Here is a 17010-nt window from a genome sequence, read left to right as displayed (position 1 = left end):
ACTCATATACACATATGTATATATGAAAACCTCTGATTCCGAGGGCTTCATTAACTTCTTAAATTATGAGGGGCATGGGCAGATTAGGCAATGTTGGAACAAAGGGGTTTCTCCATTTTTGATAAATTAACTGTTACACTGAAAGTAGTCGTGGTTTTACAAAAAACTCACCAGTTAAATAGAAACAAAAATAAAATGTGCACATTTTCAATTTTAAAAATGGTAATCGAGAGGAGAACCTTTGGAGAAAAACTTTATTTTAAATAGATGAGATCTGCTGTAGTTGTCAGTAACTTAAACTTGAGGCTTAGTGTTTCAAATATAAATACCCCTATAATAGAAAGAATAAAGAAATGAGGCATATCAAAGGAATGGAGCATTTTTATGAATGTTCTATGAAAAGGGTGTTGTTGCATCAATGCCCAAACACAAAACACACTCTTTCATCTTAGTGGATATCCTGTAGCTTGCAGCAGGGACCGTTGGGGAGAAGCCTGGAATTGCCTTGCTTAGCTTTGCGCTGGAAGGGAACGAGCCCAAGGATCATCCCCTCGTGGGCGAGCCTGGGGCTGGGCCAGAGGGCTCTGGCCCTGGTGCTTCCTCTGTGCCACGGGAGGGTAAATGACAGATTAGAGACGGAGATGGGGCCCAGTGTTTTGCCAGTTGTGCTGCCGGAGAGAACCATGGCTCCTGTCACCCGCCTCGCCAGCCAGCGCGTCTCCCTCCTCCTGCCCGGCCGGGCTTGTGCATGGACACTGCTTTCCTGAGGTGGCTTGCCAAGAGCATGTCTGATGATCGTCTCTTTCGTGCCGAAGTGATAGGTGGGATGGAGACCAGAAAGGAATTTTCTAGTGCGCAAAAGACACGTGGGTAAGCGGCCTGGGAATGACTCAGTTCGGGACTGCCACTGGTGGCATGAAAAGCACTGGTGGATAAAGGAGGTCAGTGATTTTTAAAATGCTGTAGCTGGATACATAATTGAATGTGTGACTGCCTGACATTTTTGTGGAAAAAATATCTGCAATACCCATCTTCTGGGCTGGATCCTAGTTCTCTTTTTTAGAGCTATGAAAGCCTCGGACAAAAAAAAAATATATCTCAGCTGCTGAAGAATGAAGGAAGGGTTTGCTGGTCTGCTGAAACTTCAGGCTTCTCCTGCTGACTAAACTGCGAGGGAGGAAATCCCAGGGAAGGGGCTGCAGGGGAAATCACCTGAGGGGGACATTGTGGCCAGCTCCTGTGCCTATTAAACGTTTCTTTTAAGCCCTGGAATTTCAGCTACGCTTGGTCTGGTTTTAATAACAGCCTTTGCAGGACCATAGGAAATTGACTCAGAAAATGGGTCTGAGATATTAAAAGTGTGGGGGGGAAAAGTGTTTTGAGGAAGGGTTCTTGTAGAAACTTGTGCTTTTTCTGTGACTTACTTTTGAACTGGGGCTTTGTGCTTGAACTGCTCCGCCACCATTTTCTGCAGTGATTCCTTGAAGTATCGGGATCTCTCCTATCTAGGGAAATAGTTTAGCTTCCTGAGAAGAAAGCAGTGTTTTTAAAGTTTATCTCGCTCTCCAGAGGAGCTTTTTCTTGCAGCCCCTGCCATGTGGAGCTGAAAATCCCCGACATGCTGAGGAAATATAAGGTTTCCATTTTCTCCTGTTCTGCCTTAAGATAAAAGATCATTTTCAGGGGGTAAGACTTGGGACTGTCCTTTTCCAATGAGCAGCTTAGCACACGTTTGGTGTGGAAAATTTGGCACCTTTTAGTGAGATACAGCCCCTGTCTTAAAAAATATAACTTTTTTCTTCAACTTTATTAGTTGAATAATAATATTCAACTTAATATCAAAGGAATTGTACAGAAATAGCAAGCTCTCAGTGTTTTCTCACTGTTCCTCCCTTAATGTACAGGGAAAGGGAAAGAGTTAGGGGAGCAGGAAATAATTTTCTTCCTTGCCTCGCTCTGATTCTAAAGCTGTTTTGGGTTATGTGCTCTGAATATTTCTGTAAGGAAACAGAAACTATTTGCATGATACATGCCTCTTTTAATTAATCCCACTTGAGGTGGGTGGATCTCTCCCAGCAAAGCCTGTGAGTAAAGGCCTCTGGCTTTAAGGGCTTGATGCCAAAGCATATATGATTTGTGAAATATTCTCCACTGCCAGAATTTAGATTATTCCCCCTCCCTCTTAAAAGGCTGCAGTAGTATTTTGAAAGAAAATGCAGCTGTGTGCTTGCTTTGGTAAGATGGCTTTAAGCAGGCACTGGAGCCACTTCAGCTTACCGTGATGTGTGTTTGCCTGCCTGTGTGGAAAGCCCGATCTTGACCAATCGAAGTCCTACTGTGGATGCTTTGATTTATAACTTTTAAATGCCCTGAACGTGAACCTCACCTTTGCCACAAGGAAAACAATTGAATTGGAAATGTTTTTTTCCTCCTGGCAGCAGAGCCCGTGGTGTTTGTGGAGGTGGGAGGGTGCTCCCCTTTTCTCCCCTGCTCTGCAGTGCTGCTGGGGATTCATGGAGCCTTTCCCAACAGCGCCCTGAAGATCGTCACTCCCTTTGTCATCGAAACATAAGTGACCCCACTCTGTGACGCCCTGGAAAGGGTGCTCTGAGCCCATGTCACCCTCAGGCACGTGGTGCTGGTCCACAGGGGCTGGGGGTGGTCTTTACATGCGAGGCAAGTGGTGGGGAGGGAATTCATGTTGTGCTGTTCGTGATCAGCCACATTCTGTCCCTACAGTCTCCTTCAACCCACAGCCTGCCAGCATGGAAGGGCTGGTGGGGGCTCTGCACTACCTTTTATTAAGCCACTCAGGCTAATGACATGACCTGCTGTGTTGGTAGCTAATCTGCATTGTAAGCCATCATTACATATTCCAGCACAAGGAAGTACTTTTACCTGACAGTAAAATTACAGGTAGAAATTTGCAGACAAAGTCAGGAGTGCTGCAGAAAGCATTACTGCCTGGCTGCCACCTCATTGCCAAATATCAGCCATTCAGTATGTTTTCTGTGATGGATTTTTAGAGATTAGAGTTCTTTGGAAAGATTTAATGTAATGTCTAACCCTGTGCATTGAATGATAAGGGGATCCCTTGCAAAATTTGCACGTGATCCTCTGAATAAAAGGCACATAAGACCAGGAGAGTTATCCTGCCTTAGCCTGGGAATCTTCTTTCTCCTCAGAGTTTGACCTTGCAGCCTTAAAAGCTTACTACTGTATTTTTAATGGAATATAAATAGTAATCCAATAGCCATTGCACCAGACTCTACTGGCAGGATGAGTAAGTGCCCACCTTAGAGCATTTGCATGCTGACTTGGATGATCTCAGTCTGAACATCCAAACAGAAGAGCACAGCTCTGTCCAGCATCCGTGTGTCCTCTTTGAATGGTCTTCAGTGAAGGTTATATTCAAAAAGTATAATCAGCAATTAGGAGTGTTTTCATGCAAGCAAAGAGACAAGAGTGTTATATGGGGGGATTTCAAAATCCTGCTGAATTTCAGGAGAAAAGAAAGCCAAAGAATAATTTAATTTAATTCTGTATTTTATGTCTGTGATCAAAAGAATATACAGCTACATGGGTGAGGCAAAGCCCGAGCCCCCCAGGAAGGGGATACTGATCTTCTGTAGTCCATATGTTTCCAACTCTGCCTGTCCAAAGACCCCAAAATCACAAGACTTATGAGAATATCAGTTATTCTTTCTGTGATTTCTGCCCAGGGGGAAGACAACCCTGTGTAACTTGTTACCCGTCTAAAGTACATTTCTCGTTGAAACGCACACCCAGTAATATGTTACTTTGCTGCTGGCTGCTTCAAGCAGCAGCCTCCATTTATTTTCCTTTATCTCTTAGAAAGGAGCTTGCATTTCCCCCTCCTCCACTGGCTCCTTTTTCACTATTTTCCCTTTTTTCTGCCATTCCCTCGCTGTCCCTTTCCTGACCATACTGTTTGCTTCCTCTTTCACCTTTTTCCTTCATTTGGTTTCCTGCCTAGTCCATTTGTCTGTATTCCCTCCTTTTCTTCTCACCATCTTGTCTTGGTTTCTTTCCAACTTACCCCTTCCCTTCCCTGCCACCTTTGTAAATCTGTCTTCCTTGCATTTCAGTCTTCTTTTAAAGTTTTCAAGCCATAAAATGCAATATTTGGCAATCTTTCGCAACTGCCTGGCAGCAGTGCCTGTGATACCCATCAGAAACATGAGCTGCACTACTTGGGGCCATGTTTTGCCATGTGCAAAAACAGTTGAGGAATACCAGTCATCTTATGTGGGGTCATGTTGGAGCTTCAACCATGGAATAGAATCATAGAATAGAATTACAGAATAGTTTGGTTCGAAAGGGACCTTTAAAGGTCATCTCGTCCAACCCCCCTGCCATGAGCAGGGACAGCAGAAGCAATGAAAGGAGCAGCATTCTGAACGAGGATAAATATGGGAGGGATTGGCCAGAAAGCAGGTCACAGCAGGTTGTAAGAACATGTAAAAAACCACAATACAGCAACTCTTGTGGTTTCATTGTAAGTCTGCAATATGGAACTTTATGAGAAATTTGGAATGGCATTTGCACTGAAGAACTGGTCCTTCAGCTGCCTGAACTGTAATGCCATGAGGGATACAGGAGGGTCTCCATTTCTGCTCCAGGAGCTTCACTGATTGCTGCCCCTGAAAAGATGACTTTCTTTTAGACTGGCGATAGGATTTTGATGACTGTCCTGAAGATGGAGTGAAACAAAGTTCATGGGATGCCACACATGTCTGCTGCCACTGACTCTAACTCCCATCAGCATCTTCTTGCATCAGCCAGAGGCAGGCTCTCCATATCTTCAGTGGTCTAGGAATTTTCTGATGGGCACTACAATGTGGCAGTTGAACAAAAGTACCTGAAGAATTTCTTGTTGTATGTGCAGTTTAGGTTTGAATTATTTATTGTGCCTCAGGTCATTGTGATTATCTTTAGTATTGATCCTGAGCTACTTGCTCCTGCCTTATGCAACAGAAAAAAGTTTTTTAAAACAAGGTGAACTAGGAGAGATCCATTTGATTAGAACTGTCGCAAGTTACTTTCAAAATTCAGCAAAGAAGATCAGGTTGGAAATGGCTCTTCATTGCTCTTAGTGTAGACCAGAGATGGTCTACTATGAGATGGACTATGAGATGGGGAAGGGTGAGTAAAATGATGCAAGAGAGGGGAAGGCAGAAAAAGAGGAACCTGAAGAGAGTCAAAAGAAGTGTCATCAATCACAGTGGAAGCCTGCTTTGGAAGCACCAGCTTTTCTCTTCAAGATACTGCAGTAGAAGGAAGTGGGTTTTATTTTTAGCATCTCTCAAGCTGAAAAAGGAAAGTAGAGTCAAACAACAGCAAATGTTTGTCAGAAATACAGAAACCTGAACATGTGTTTTGTCCCCAGTAATTATTTAATCTCATAATGGAGTAGTTTAATAACAGTTGCCATGAAGGCTGTGCAGGATTAAAGCGAGAGTGTTGAGCAGGAAATTTCTACCTTGTCTGAAAGAGTGGGCGAATAGCAGTGCATTTCCAGCCTTCCTTATGCTAGAAAACATCAGACAGTAAATGGAGAGAAAGCATTGATGATTTGAACTTCTTGAACCTGCAGGCATCTTGAAAGGCTGTCCTTGAAACCCTCCTGTCCCCTGCAAGCTGTATTGGATCATTATTGAATGAGGGCACTCCAGGGTTACATTAACAACAGTGACACTGTAATCACGTTAGTTGTTGTCATGGACAAGAAGAGGTGCAACTCCAGCTGGAGGTGACAACCAGGACATTTGCTCCCTTCTTGCACCAAGGTAAGTAAAGAGCAGAGAGGCAAAAAGGCAGAGGCAGGCCAAATCTGAGTAGAAATAGCAGAGTGGGCAGGAGTAGATGTGCTGTTGAGGGATACAGCACATGATTCACTCTGATGCCAAACAGAACAGCTACACACAGACAAGTGCTCAAGACTTGAGCTACTGTGAAAAGATCAGATGTTCTTCCTGCTGATTTTATGGCCCTTCTGTTGTTATCTTCTGTGGACAGAAGAAAGCAGAACAGCATTCTGAGCATATCACTCACCACCCCCGACTTTCTCTTCCTCCACGGGCAGTTTTGATCCTCTTGACCATCCTGACCTCGGGTTTCTGAAAGGTCAAGCCAGTCTTCCACGAACGTGTTGCGCATTTGCTTATTTGACATGTTCCCTGCTGAAGGGCAAACAAGAACACACAGTTTCTTAAGAATAATAGTCTCTCTTGGTCGCTCTGTTGAATTAATTTTTTTTGTTTATTCAAGCTGAGTTTTCCAAATGACATGCTAATTCCCTGAAATGACTAATATGAAAATGCAGTGCTCACATAAACATACAAATATATTCATTAATTTATGATGGTCATATAGAAAATGTAGCTTGAGTTGTAAATAATAAATCATTCTGGTGAAGCATCACATTTTGGACCACTTTGCCTCTTAAAGGAGTATCTGCATTAAGTTAAATCACGCACAGTGGAACCTCATTAACCCAAATGCTTTCAAACAGTATAAGCATTTGAATTAATGGAGATTTATACTGCTGCAGTGTAGTGGTGGCTAGTGGAAGGACACATTATTACTTGAAAGAAATAGGTATCTGATAAAACAGCATAATCTAATAACTTTAACTTGCTTATACTTAGCACAGAAATTCTTCCACTGACAGAGCACTGTGCAGCTGGGTCATTTGAAGTAGTGTGAAATAGTGAGGTTCAGCTGCATGTACAGCCGAGCCAGTACAGTCTCAGCACTCCCTCTGTGCATTTGTAGAGCCTGACACGTGTGTTCAGCTGGAGAACTACTTCAGGAGTGTCATGGCCCCTCAAATGCTGTGCTGTGTAGCTCAGGGCTTCCATTCCTGCCTTGCCCGCCGATAGCAGTCCTGTGGGACTTACCAGAGATCGTTAATGTTTAACAAAATGACATTTTTCAGTAGAGAAACAAATCCGAGAAATTTCCGCTCTCTTGGACCATCACATTGGCGTAAGGGACCACCTCAGACAGATATTCCCCAGCTACTTTTTCCTTTCATCACCACTGAGTGCTGTTTCTTATTTCTCCTGCAGTCATCGTCTCCTCCTGATTCTTGTCCGCAATTCCTGCTTTACTCCTCCTAATGTCATCCTTTTTGTGCCTCTCCTGTTTTGTTATGACCTGTGACACTAGTATCAAGTGCCTTTCCTCCATTTGGTTTTCCCACTTCCACTCGAGATTCTGGCTCCTGAGTTAATGGGAGGCTCCACAGTAGCCACGCTGCATCTGCTGTAGGGCAAAAAGAGTTTTAGGCATGCAGGGACTGAGGACTAATTAGGTCTACAAACCATGTCTTGCCTCTGTTCAACCATGATGGCTACAGTAGTTTCACTTCTGGTTTGGATTTTCTTCCAAATCCAGAGGCTGATGGAGGTTGAGAGGTACAGTATAAAAGTTAGACAGGTTGATGTAACAACCAGGAAAAGCAGGGGGTGTGGGTCTCTCGGGATCTTACTGAAAAAGAGAAAACCTGAGAAACAGTATAAAAATAAAACCAGTCAAGGCGTTATAACTATCCCAAGACCAAGCTACTTACTCACTCTAAATAATATAAATAATAGGAAACTAGATTTATTCCTCACCTGAAGTAAGTTACTCTTTTGTCCTCTTACTGTATGCCTCCCATCCAGATTTGTACTGTCACCTAAAACAAAATTTGCCTGCAGTCCGTCTTAAAGCCACTTAGAAATTTTGTGTAAGCATTTTCTTCTTAAATTCTACAAAGACAAGGTCACCTATCAGGGGTGCTCCGACCGGGCTGCGTTACAGGGAAACCAAGACCATGGAAAAGGGAAAGAATAATGGACTTCTGTTCACAATTTCAGATCTATAGGATGTATAGAAAAATATAGTTGTGTGCATGCCTTCCGCAAGTGTTCTCTGGTGGTCACAAGCAAACAGGAATGTAAAATGTAAGTGGAAATGAAAGCCTTTTATTTAGCAGCACGCTGGCTGTGCTGTGAGAAGCCATCTTCTCTGAGCGGGTAATTACAGCCATGCTTCTCTCAAAGCATATTTTGTGGACTCTGTGTGGGGAGCGATAGCACTTCTCGAAAAGCAAATGCTTGAAGAACTCCCATATGTTTCTGATCGAATTTTAAGTCTAGACTTGCTTTATTTAGTTTCTTTTGCTCTGCGTTTGCCTAGCTAAAGCTTTTAGGAGTTCTTTTAAAACTGAAAACACTGAGTGTGCTGCTTAGGTTAAAAATAAATGTAAAACTTTTCCTTTTTTAAAAAAGTTTTTGCGTGGGGGTGAGAGCTACCCTCCATTCAAAGCCCCACTGAGCTCTTCAAAGGAGGAGTCTCTGCAGCAACATCAGGGAGTTATTAAATACATACTTAGTCCACAATTTTCATTGGTAAATTCTTTACGTCTGCTTAATGTGTGCTAGTTAGAAGAACTTGATTCTTTTTGCAGACTCGTTCACTCAGCTCCGGGGGGACCTATGATCCCCTGCCCCTTTAGCACTAACTTTTACAAACGCTGTTTCCCTTCTCTTTTTTTCCCCCGCCACCCAAAAAGGCAAAACAAAACACCAACAACCTCAACCCCCCCTAAGACGAGAAGGCTGAGTTAAAGGGGCCAGGCAGCGGGGCTAGGTCCCAGAACTCAAAAACCCCGCTGAAATGCTGTAGACAAGAACCAAATCGGAATTCCCGCAGCAGTGACATTTTTACGAGGAACTTTCCATGAAGCGGGAGCCGCCTCTCGGGGCCTGGGAACGAAGAGCTCCGCACCGGGAGCGCTCCCCGGGCCGGCGGAGCCGCTGCGATAACGCGGAGGAGCCGCGGCCCGGGCTGTCTGCAGCGCTATCGTGTGCTGGCCTCAGACTAAACACTGCGCTGGGCTTACTCACGTATTTACTCCCTGGGATGGCAGCTAGCGCGGAGCAGGGATGCGGGGGCGGTTGTTTTTCCCCGGTTTTCCCTCGCTCGGTCTCCGGGCAGGCTGGAGCTCCCCCTGCCGCTCTGTAGTCCCGGTTTCTCCGCGCGGGGAGGATCTGGCAGCGCTCCTTTGGTAACCTTTCCTCGGGAAGCGATGGTGCCCAAACCGCTCAGAGCTGCACTTCGTGGAGGTGCCCAGAAACTGGTTGCTGGCTCTATTGTCTCAAGGTGGCCCAGTCCTGCATCTCTCCATCCCGTGGAGCACTCCCGGTCACCCCTCTGGGTGTAAAGGACTAGGGCAGAGGCAAGAGATGTGCAGGTTGGCATCTCCTCCAATCTTTGGGGTTGAGATTCCTATTAGGGGCGAAAAAAAGTTGTGAATCCTACTCACAGTATAGGAACGGTCACAGAGTGACTTGACACATTGACAAGGAAATCTAGTGACAAGCCTTTCACTTAAGAGTTGGGCTTGATGATCCTTATGGGTCCCTTCCCACTCAGAATATTCTGTAACTTCTGGGCTTATTTTTTCCTTCACTTGGACTTGAGCTTCAGCTCGTGCCAGTTGATCCTGTGTGCCAGTGGCTGAGGAAGGTGAGGTCTCTTCCCCACTCTGCTCAGCAAGGGACTCGGGAGCATGGTGGCCCTTACTGCAGTACCAGCACAGGGAACTGCACGTAGCCCACCAGACTGTCAGCAACAGGGCTGGAGGGGAACGGTGCTTCTGCAGGTCTTCTCCCAAATGCTGCCTTTCCCAAACATCTGCCACTCCTCTGAAAGGCACCTGTGATCTCCAGGGGGAGGTCCCACTCCCCCAGTCATGGTGTGGTGGGTTAAGGAGCTGGGAGGAAGGCAGCACCCTTGAGGGGCTGGAGCTGAGGAGAGGTCTGCCCATTCCTCGTGGACATCCGTGCCCAGTGGGAAGACACATGCAAGTGTATGTATGCAGAGCATCCCAAATACACGTGTCTCCACTGGGAGGTGTCCATAGTGTGGAGTGTTGGGATAGAGCGTGGCTGGCTCTGAAGGGTCCCCTGGCTGAGCAGGCCTGCCTCTCAGGCAATGCTGTGGGGAGAGCAAGGCTGGTGTGGCTGGGCAGCAGCTCCTCTTCACAGGGTCCCCATGGGGATGTCAGCTTCTCCTTGTAGTGGGTGGTACTCTGGAGTGGGAAGGAGAGCTGACGGGGGATTTTTCTGTTTAGGTCTGCACTGGGCTTGAATAAAAGTTCAAAATGGCAGTAGGAGTGCAATACCAGCTCTGGTTCAGGGAGGAAATGGGGCTCAGACCTGATTTTGGTTCAGGTTTGGTTTGACTGATTATATCAGGAAATCCTCCCACTGTGCTCTCCAGTTTCAGATCCTTCTGTGTTAAATAGTAATTTGGCTAAATTACATTATTTGAATCCAGTGTGCTGCATTCAACCTGGTATTAAAACGCATGTTTGGGCTTGTATCTTTTAAATTTGATATGAAGACAGCTGTATGCATTTTCCCTTGTTTGTAAATTGTATACACATGATACGATGTTTTCAGTAAGCTCTAAACAATGCAATGTGAGGCATTTCAACAAAGGAATAATTTAATGCAACCCAGCAGAAATGCAGAGCCTTAGAAGTGGTTCTTTATGAAACTACAAATTTTGGAAATGGGTCCAGAAGACCTACACTGGAGCAACACAAGAAACAATGGTTAACACAGTAACATTTTTCCTTTAAGAAAAATACACCATGAAGAAATTATATTTTGCCCTTTTTTTTTTTTAACTTGTTGATTTACTTGAATGCTTCGGTTGGCATATTTTGTATTTGTTGTATGTTAGGGATTAAAATTCTCATTTCTTCACCAAAAGAGAATATTGTCGCTCAAGACACACTTTGAGCCGAGTGAGGCTTTTTTTGTCAAGTATAAGTTTGTCTCATATATTTTGTTCCAGTTCAAAGAAGCTTAACACATTGTTACATTCTTTTAATCTTTAGTTTAGCTCTAACAGAATGAGACACGTTTCCTTTGTAATCTTCCTCAGAGCCAGGCTTGTCCCTGCTCTCACAGGTGGAGGACAGGTTAGAAGGGGCTGCCCAGTTTGTCTGGGCCTTTCGTGAGCTCTGCTGGAGCTGATGGGGACTGAAGAGCCCTGGGCTCCCGACCCTGTTCCGAGCCTGGGTTCAGCTGTGAGCTCTCGTGGTGATTTGGGCTGGGGGTAAGAATAAAGTTGGTACTTCCCACTAAATAAAATGGTGAGCAAAAGCACTGTAAGAGATGGATTGGGATAACTGCAGCAACAGAACGCTGCTGGATAGCTGGCTGAGGAGGGGCTGGCTGGGAGGAACAGTCTCTTAGGGCAATTTATTCATATGAATTGCAGTCCCAGCAGAACTGTGCGAGTGGTGCAGGCACCGGAGGCCAAACAGGTATTGTCAGCTCAGACTCTGCATAGGCCTTGATCAGTGGTGGGGTGTTTTGTCCCAGGTGGAGTGGAGCATTAACAAAATACTCTTGTAACTCTGCTGATGGAATTGCCTCCACACAGCACTGATGTGAACAGTGTACCTGCACACAAAAAGGTAAAGTGTTGAGTAGCTACTAGAGAGACTCTGCCACTCCAGCAGAGTTGGTGTGTCATCCTTGGATAAGGGAGGGAGGGAGGGAAGGAGGGTCTCAGCCTGGACTGCAGGTGGGATGCACTTGGAGATCATAGTACTGCCAACTCTTGCACTGTGGTCTCTTACCAAATGATGACACAGTGTGAATTAAAGTGTAGGCGTTTGCAGTACACAGGAAAATAGAATAAAGACACATAAGCCTTCCCAAAAAATCTGTGACTTTTAAGCACTGAAGTTGATAGAGGAATGCATTAGTGGTAAATGAATGAGTCCAGCAGCCCCAGACACAACTGGCATTTTCATAACTGGCCATTGATAAACAGCTTGAAATTTGTGCCTCAACTTCAGGCACATTGACGTGACTGCAGTTGGCCCAACTGTGCAAGAAGCTGCAGGTTTTCCTGCTTCTGCAAACAGCAGCTGAAGTCACTGCAGGCTGTTTTCCCCAGTCCTGTAAGTGTGCTCTGTGGCTGTCCAGGCTGGGACTGGCCCCTAAGAAAATGGGAATAATGATCCTCCCTGGATGGTTTCCGTGGCACAAGAAGGTAACTGTGTTTGGAGAGCACGCAGGCTGTGGATCAGCAAGAAGAGCTGTCTGGTGGGTGATGGGGCTAAGGCATGGTAGGCACCTGGCAAACCCATTGCCTCCTTCCTTATTGTGGGTGCTTGTGGGTGTCGTGCTTCAGTGTTCGTGGAAGTAAGACTGTCGTGTGTACGAGCATGTGCATGTTCCTGTCACAACGGCGGAAGTGCCAGCTTTGTTCTCAGTGTTTGTGCTTATTGATTCTTCTCTCTTTCTCTCCAGTCGAAGACCACCCCCTTCACCTACTCGGCCCACTGTAATTCGTCCGTTAGACTCATCCCTGTTAGACTAAAAGGAGTTTCTGGCATGTCATTCGTTGTTAACCAAATCTGTGGAACAAATTGCTTGGTAACTGTCGCAATAACCAATGTATAGTCGCATGTATGGACATCTATAGGCAAGTAACCAATTTTACTGATATACTCTCTGTCCATTCTGCATTGTTTATGAGGTCTTAAATGTTTTGGGAAGGTCTGTGCTGCCTTGACTTTTCCTTTTGCAATAACTGGTGTTAGCTAACTTACTGACACATATCTTCACCCAGGCAACTGTGCTCACTGTCCTCTACAGCAAATGGAGGGCTTGACTTTGTGTGTGTTTGTGCATGTGTTGATTTGATCTACTGCTTTTTCTCCTCTTACCTGAAAGGAATATTGCTTTTATTTGTACCTTCCAAGTTATCTATCATTTGAGATTACAGAGTTATGCCAATTTTCTCTTGTAGTGGATAAACTGGGCAAAGAAAAGCCATGTGATTTCTTACCAAGCTCTTCTGAAGGCCCCACACCTCCATGTCTCTCTTGAAAGAAGCTTGCTTCTGCTGTAAATTCTCCTTATCCAAAGTCTAGTTTTAAGGGATGTTGTTAAACAAGAAGGGGTGTGTGGGACAGCACATTTCACTTTATGTCCACACTGGCAGCTGATGTGCCAGGTTGGTTGGGTTGGTAAGGACCAGGCTGCTGCCCCAGCTCACAGGGCTTGGTGTGGAGCTGCCTCACCCTGCAGCAAGGGTGGCAAAGGGTGGTTTGAAGAGCCAGTACGTGACAGAGCAGCGTGTCCGAGCTTGCTTTGTCCTCTGCTAGTGCTTGCTCACACTTGCACTCCCACTCAAGGGAAGCCCTGGGCCAATGTGAGTGTGTATGAATGTGCTGTGTGGCAGAATCCCAGGAACAGAGCGCTGCTTTGGGCCATTTTGTGGAACAGAAGGGGATATAGATACAGATATAGAGATATATGCCAGCTGGACAGGGCTACTGCTCCTCTGCCCACTCTGTGAGCCGATTCCCAGAGCTCCAGCCTAGACTGGCAGCTGAGTTTCCCAAGGGTTTGGGTTGGATTTGAGATATTTGCCATCTTTTCTCATGCCAGTTGATAAAGTTTCCCTATATGAAGATTTGTCATTTTGGATCACTTGGCCCTGCACACTTTATCCATCCAGGTTCTTGGAAGTGCTCAGCTATGCATCCTAACAATGGATTATTTTAGCAGCTGCTCACTTGCAGAGGTCCTCTCTGCCTCTTGTTTTGCACATTATATATTAATTGTTATAAAAACCTTTTGTCTTAACTGCATTACTTCACTTTAAATACTTAAGGGTCAGTGTCACCCTTAAAATTTACTGAGTTAAGAGAACTAAACTAGAGAGGAATTTGGCCTCGTTCCTTCAGAAAATGTGAATTGCTGCTATTGCAATTATGGTTTCAGATCCCTAGACAAAGCAATTGGTGGTTTCAAAGGCCCTCAGTATAATCAGTCTAATAAATGTAGTTATTGAGGCTGCATGTAGGGCTCCAGTATGCTGTAGCCCCTTGGTTAGGAAGAATCCAATCAAAGAGCCACAACAAATGGGGATTTAGCCTATTAAGTATTCCCAGGCTGCTGATTAGCTGTGCTCACCACTGCAGCAAATTGTGTTTCAGCTTGCATAAGAGAGATGAGCTTGGGAAAGCATCATGATTTGTATGTCAGCTTAACTTTAATTTCCTGTCAACCTCATACTTGTGAGACATGCCTGGGGAGTGTAGAGGTCACATCCGATGCACAGTGAAAATGGAGTTTGTCAGAGCACCGGCATCTTGGTGATCTCAGAAAACTGCTTAAGTGGCTGGTGTTTGTTTGGGGAAGAGGCCCAGATCTGCAACACCAAGTGCACAGAATCAGCTTTCAAGGAAAGGAAAGGTTACAAACACAACTTCAGTCATAGTGATTTTTACTACAAAAAACCAAACATATATTTTTATGATTTTTCTTGTGTTCTACACAGTTTTTCACTGCTTAGTGTTCTCTGCTGTGACCTGCAATGCATCTGTTGGATGTATTTTTATAAATAGCCATAGCAGTCCATGCTGCTGCCTTGTAAGCAAACCTTCATGTAGTTTATCAGGACTCTGTTACTGACTGGCAGCTGCCTGCTGGTGGAAAGGTAGGCATAGTGCCTCAGCCACAGAAAGTGACTTCAATCCCAAATTTTTATATTCATTCAGTGGTAGAAATATTCATGGCCAGGCTGGAAGGGGCTCTGAGCAACCTGATCTAGTGGAAGGGGGGTTGGAACAAGATGAACTTTAAGGTCCCTTCCAGCCCAGACCATGCTGTGATATTGCAAGGCTGTGCTCTGGGTTTATCCCACCACAGCCCCTGCACTCAGCTGAGTTGTCCAAGGTCCCCTGTGGTTCATTGGGAAGAGACATCACCTCCAGGAGGTGATTCAGACCGGTGTGGCTGCACGGGACACGAGGGTGGTAATGCCTCAATTAGATGACAGAGGTGCTGGCCTAAAAACATGTTTTTAAATTCTCTATACTTGAGACTCCCTAATTTACTTTAATGACTGTTTCTGCCAAGTATAAGGAAGCAGGTAGCACAATTCAGCACTGTCCTTAGCTCTGCCCCCCAAGAAACTGTATTTCTCAGCAGAACTGTAAATGAAGCTCTCAAGGGTGGATTTACCCGAAAGAGAAGGAGGAGGCAGTGAGGCCCAGCACCATCTGCTTCTGCGCTCGATGCCGAGGTCGTGGGACACAGCTGCACAGCCCTCCTTCCTCTGCATCCTCATCCAGATCACATCTAAATCTGGCCCTGTGCCTCAAATGCAACACTTTTAGGTGTGCAGGTTAATAAATAACTGTGAGCACAGATCCAGAGTTTGATAATTTCACCTCTTCTTGCATATACACTTTTCAGAATAAACTATGTAGAATTGTTTCTAGGAAAAACACTAAGAGCGTCCCAAGAAATTGCCACATCTAATTGAGTAAGTGCTGTCCTCTAACCTTGGCCCAGTTCCTCCTGCTCTGCAGTGCCTGGAACGGGTTTGTTTGTTCCACTCACCCCTGAAGCTGACGAGTTGTGCCAGTCCTGTCCCTTGGTCTCGGAGGAGCAGCCTTGGCAGCAACTCGCTCCCTGCCCGAAGGACAGCAGATGAGCACCTTGTGGATCTGCTAGAGGGACTGGCTCCTCACACTGGCCATTGCCCCCTCTGCAGACCCACTTACACAGGATGAGCCAGGTCTGAACTCTCTATTGGAGAAGGGGCAGGTTGCTCTCCCTTTCTTTGATTCCCTCTGGCAAAGCTCAGGAGACCGACAGGGAGAAGTGGAGCACTGATTAAGCAACCACAGTGTTTCTGATCTTATGTGAGGTACATAATGATCTGGGTGACATAGTTGCTAAGTTCAGGAGGGTGCTCATCTAGTATTGCATTTAGGCTCAGCCTGGGTGGGCCTGTGCGTAGAGAACATGTTCCACCTCACCTTGCCATGGCTGACCAACAGCTGAGGAGTTTGTGAATGCCATAAATAGCTCTCGGCCTTGGATCTCAAGGGGTCTTATGTTAGGGTTAAAAAGATTGTATGTTCAACAAAAAGGCTTATGTACATAGTTAATGTGTGTTTATTTTACTGCTGATTTTGTTGCACTTTCTGAGTAAGCCTCGTAAAAGTAGATTATTTATTATATTAAAGGAGATACGTTATAGATTATGGCATTTCATGTTAAAGCATAACATAGAAAATATTATCCTCTCTGTCGCAGACAGCTACACTAACCATGATGCACACAGCATATGGAGATTACTGGCTAGTTCTGTCTTTCTGTCTTAAAATAGTCCAAACCTCCTGAATTGAGAGCAGACCTCCTTTGCTCCTGTGCCAGCGGAAGGCATCCAGCCTGCTGGTGCCCTCCTGGCACAGCTCCCCCCGTGTGGCACTGAACACCCTCCCGGGGCTCCAGCAGAACAGCTCCCTTGTGTAAATGAATGTTACTCTGCCTGTCTTTCCTCTTGCTTTGTCTGCAGGCGAGCTGATACCGATGGCTCCTCCCGTCCAGACAGTCCTCCACTCTTGCTTGATCTATGATCTGTCCCGCCTTGCCGGCCGTTTGCTTTACTGCTGTCTCTTTCCTTTGCCAGGACGGGGTAAACGATGACTCCTTTTTGTAAGAAGCAAACGCTTAATTTCTTTCTGATTTTTTTTGCTCTGTGTGTTAATGCCCTACTTCATATGAGACAAAACATCTGCCTTTGGTTTCATAATCTGTAAATGGTTCCTGGTGTTGACCTTTGAGCACAGCGAGTCGATTCCCGAAACCATGGTCGTTACTGAGCGTCACATGCACCTGCTGTAAAAATGTTCTGCTGCATTTCTGAACCTGAAATAAACTGTAATTCTTGATGGGCTTTTATTATTACTTTCTGGATGTGCATGAGTGGTCTTCTGTCTCTCACACCATCATCTCAGCATTCCACACTCTGCCTGGGTCGGGACTGCAGGGAGGATTTATCAGAGATGTGTGTTGAATCTGGATCACTGGAGATGTCATTAAAGGGGAGATGGGGAAGATGTAACCTTTTGGGAAACATTCAGCCTGTTCCCTTGCAAGGGGC

The 17010-nt window shown here is 45.4% G+C and overlaps 1 protein-coding gene across 6 annotated transcripts in view; it reads left to right on the top strand.

The window, feature by feature from the left end:
- DNM3 (dynamin 3) overlaps window positions 1-16798 on the top strand; it is a 170345-nt gene extending 153547 nt beyond the window's left edge. For 5 of the 6 annotated variants that reach the window (XM_050306368.1, XM_050306367.1, XM_050306366.1 and 2 more), the window contains one exon: window positions 12351-16798. In XM_050306368.1, coding sequence (XP_050162325.1) covers window positions 12351-12420 — 70 coding nt within the window. In that variant the 3' untranslated portion in view covers window positions 12421-16798. Of the gene's footprint in view, window positions 1-768; window positions 1353-12350 lie in introns of those variants that run through there. The other variant, XM_050306370.1, reaches the window with a different exon arrangement.
- Window positions 16799-17010: the final 212 nt, after the last annotated feature.

Source organism: Myiozetetes cayanensis, unplaced genomic scaffold (assembly GCF_022539395.1).
Source record: "Myiozetetes cayanensis isolate MyiCay16 unplaced genomic scaffold, myiCay2020 scf12, whole genome shotgun sequence".
Lineage (NCBI taxonomy): Eukaryota > Metazoa > Chordata > Aves > Passeriformes > Tyrannidae > Myiozetetes > Myiozetetes cayanensis.
The sequence above is the reverse complement of the archived record's forward strand: the minus strand, read 5'-3'. Positions and strand labels throughout refer to the sequence as shown.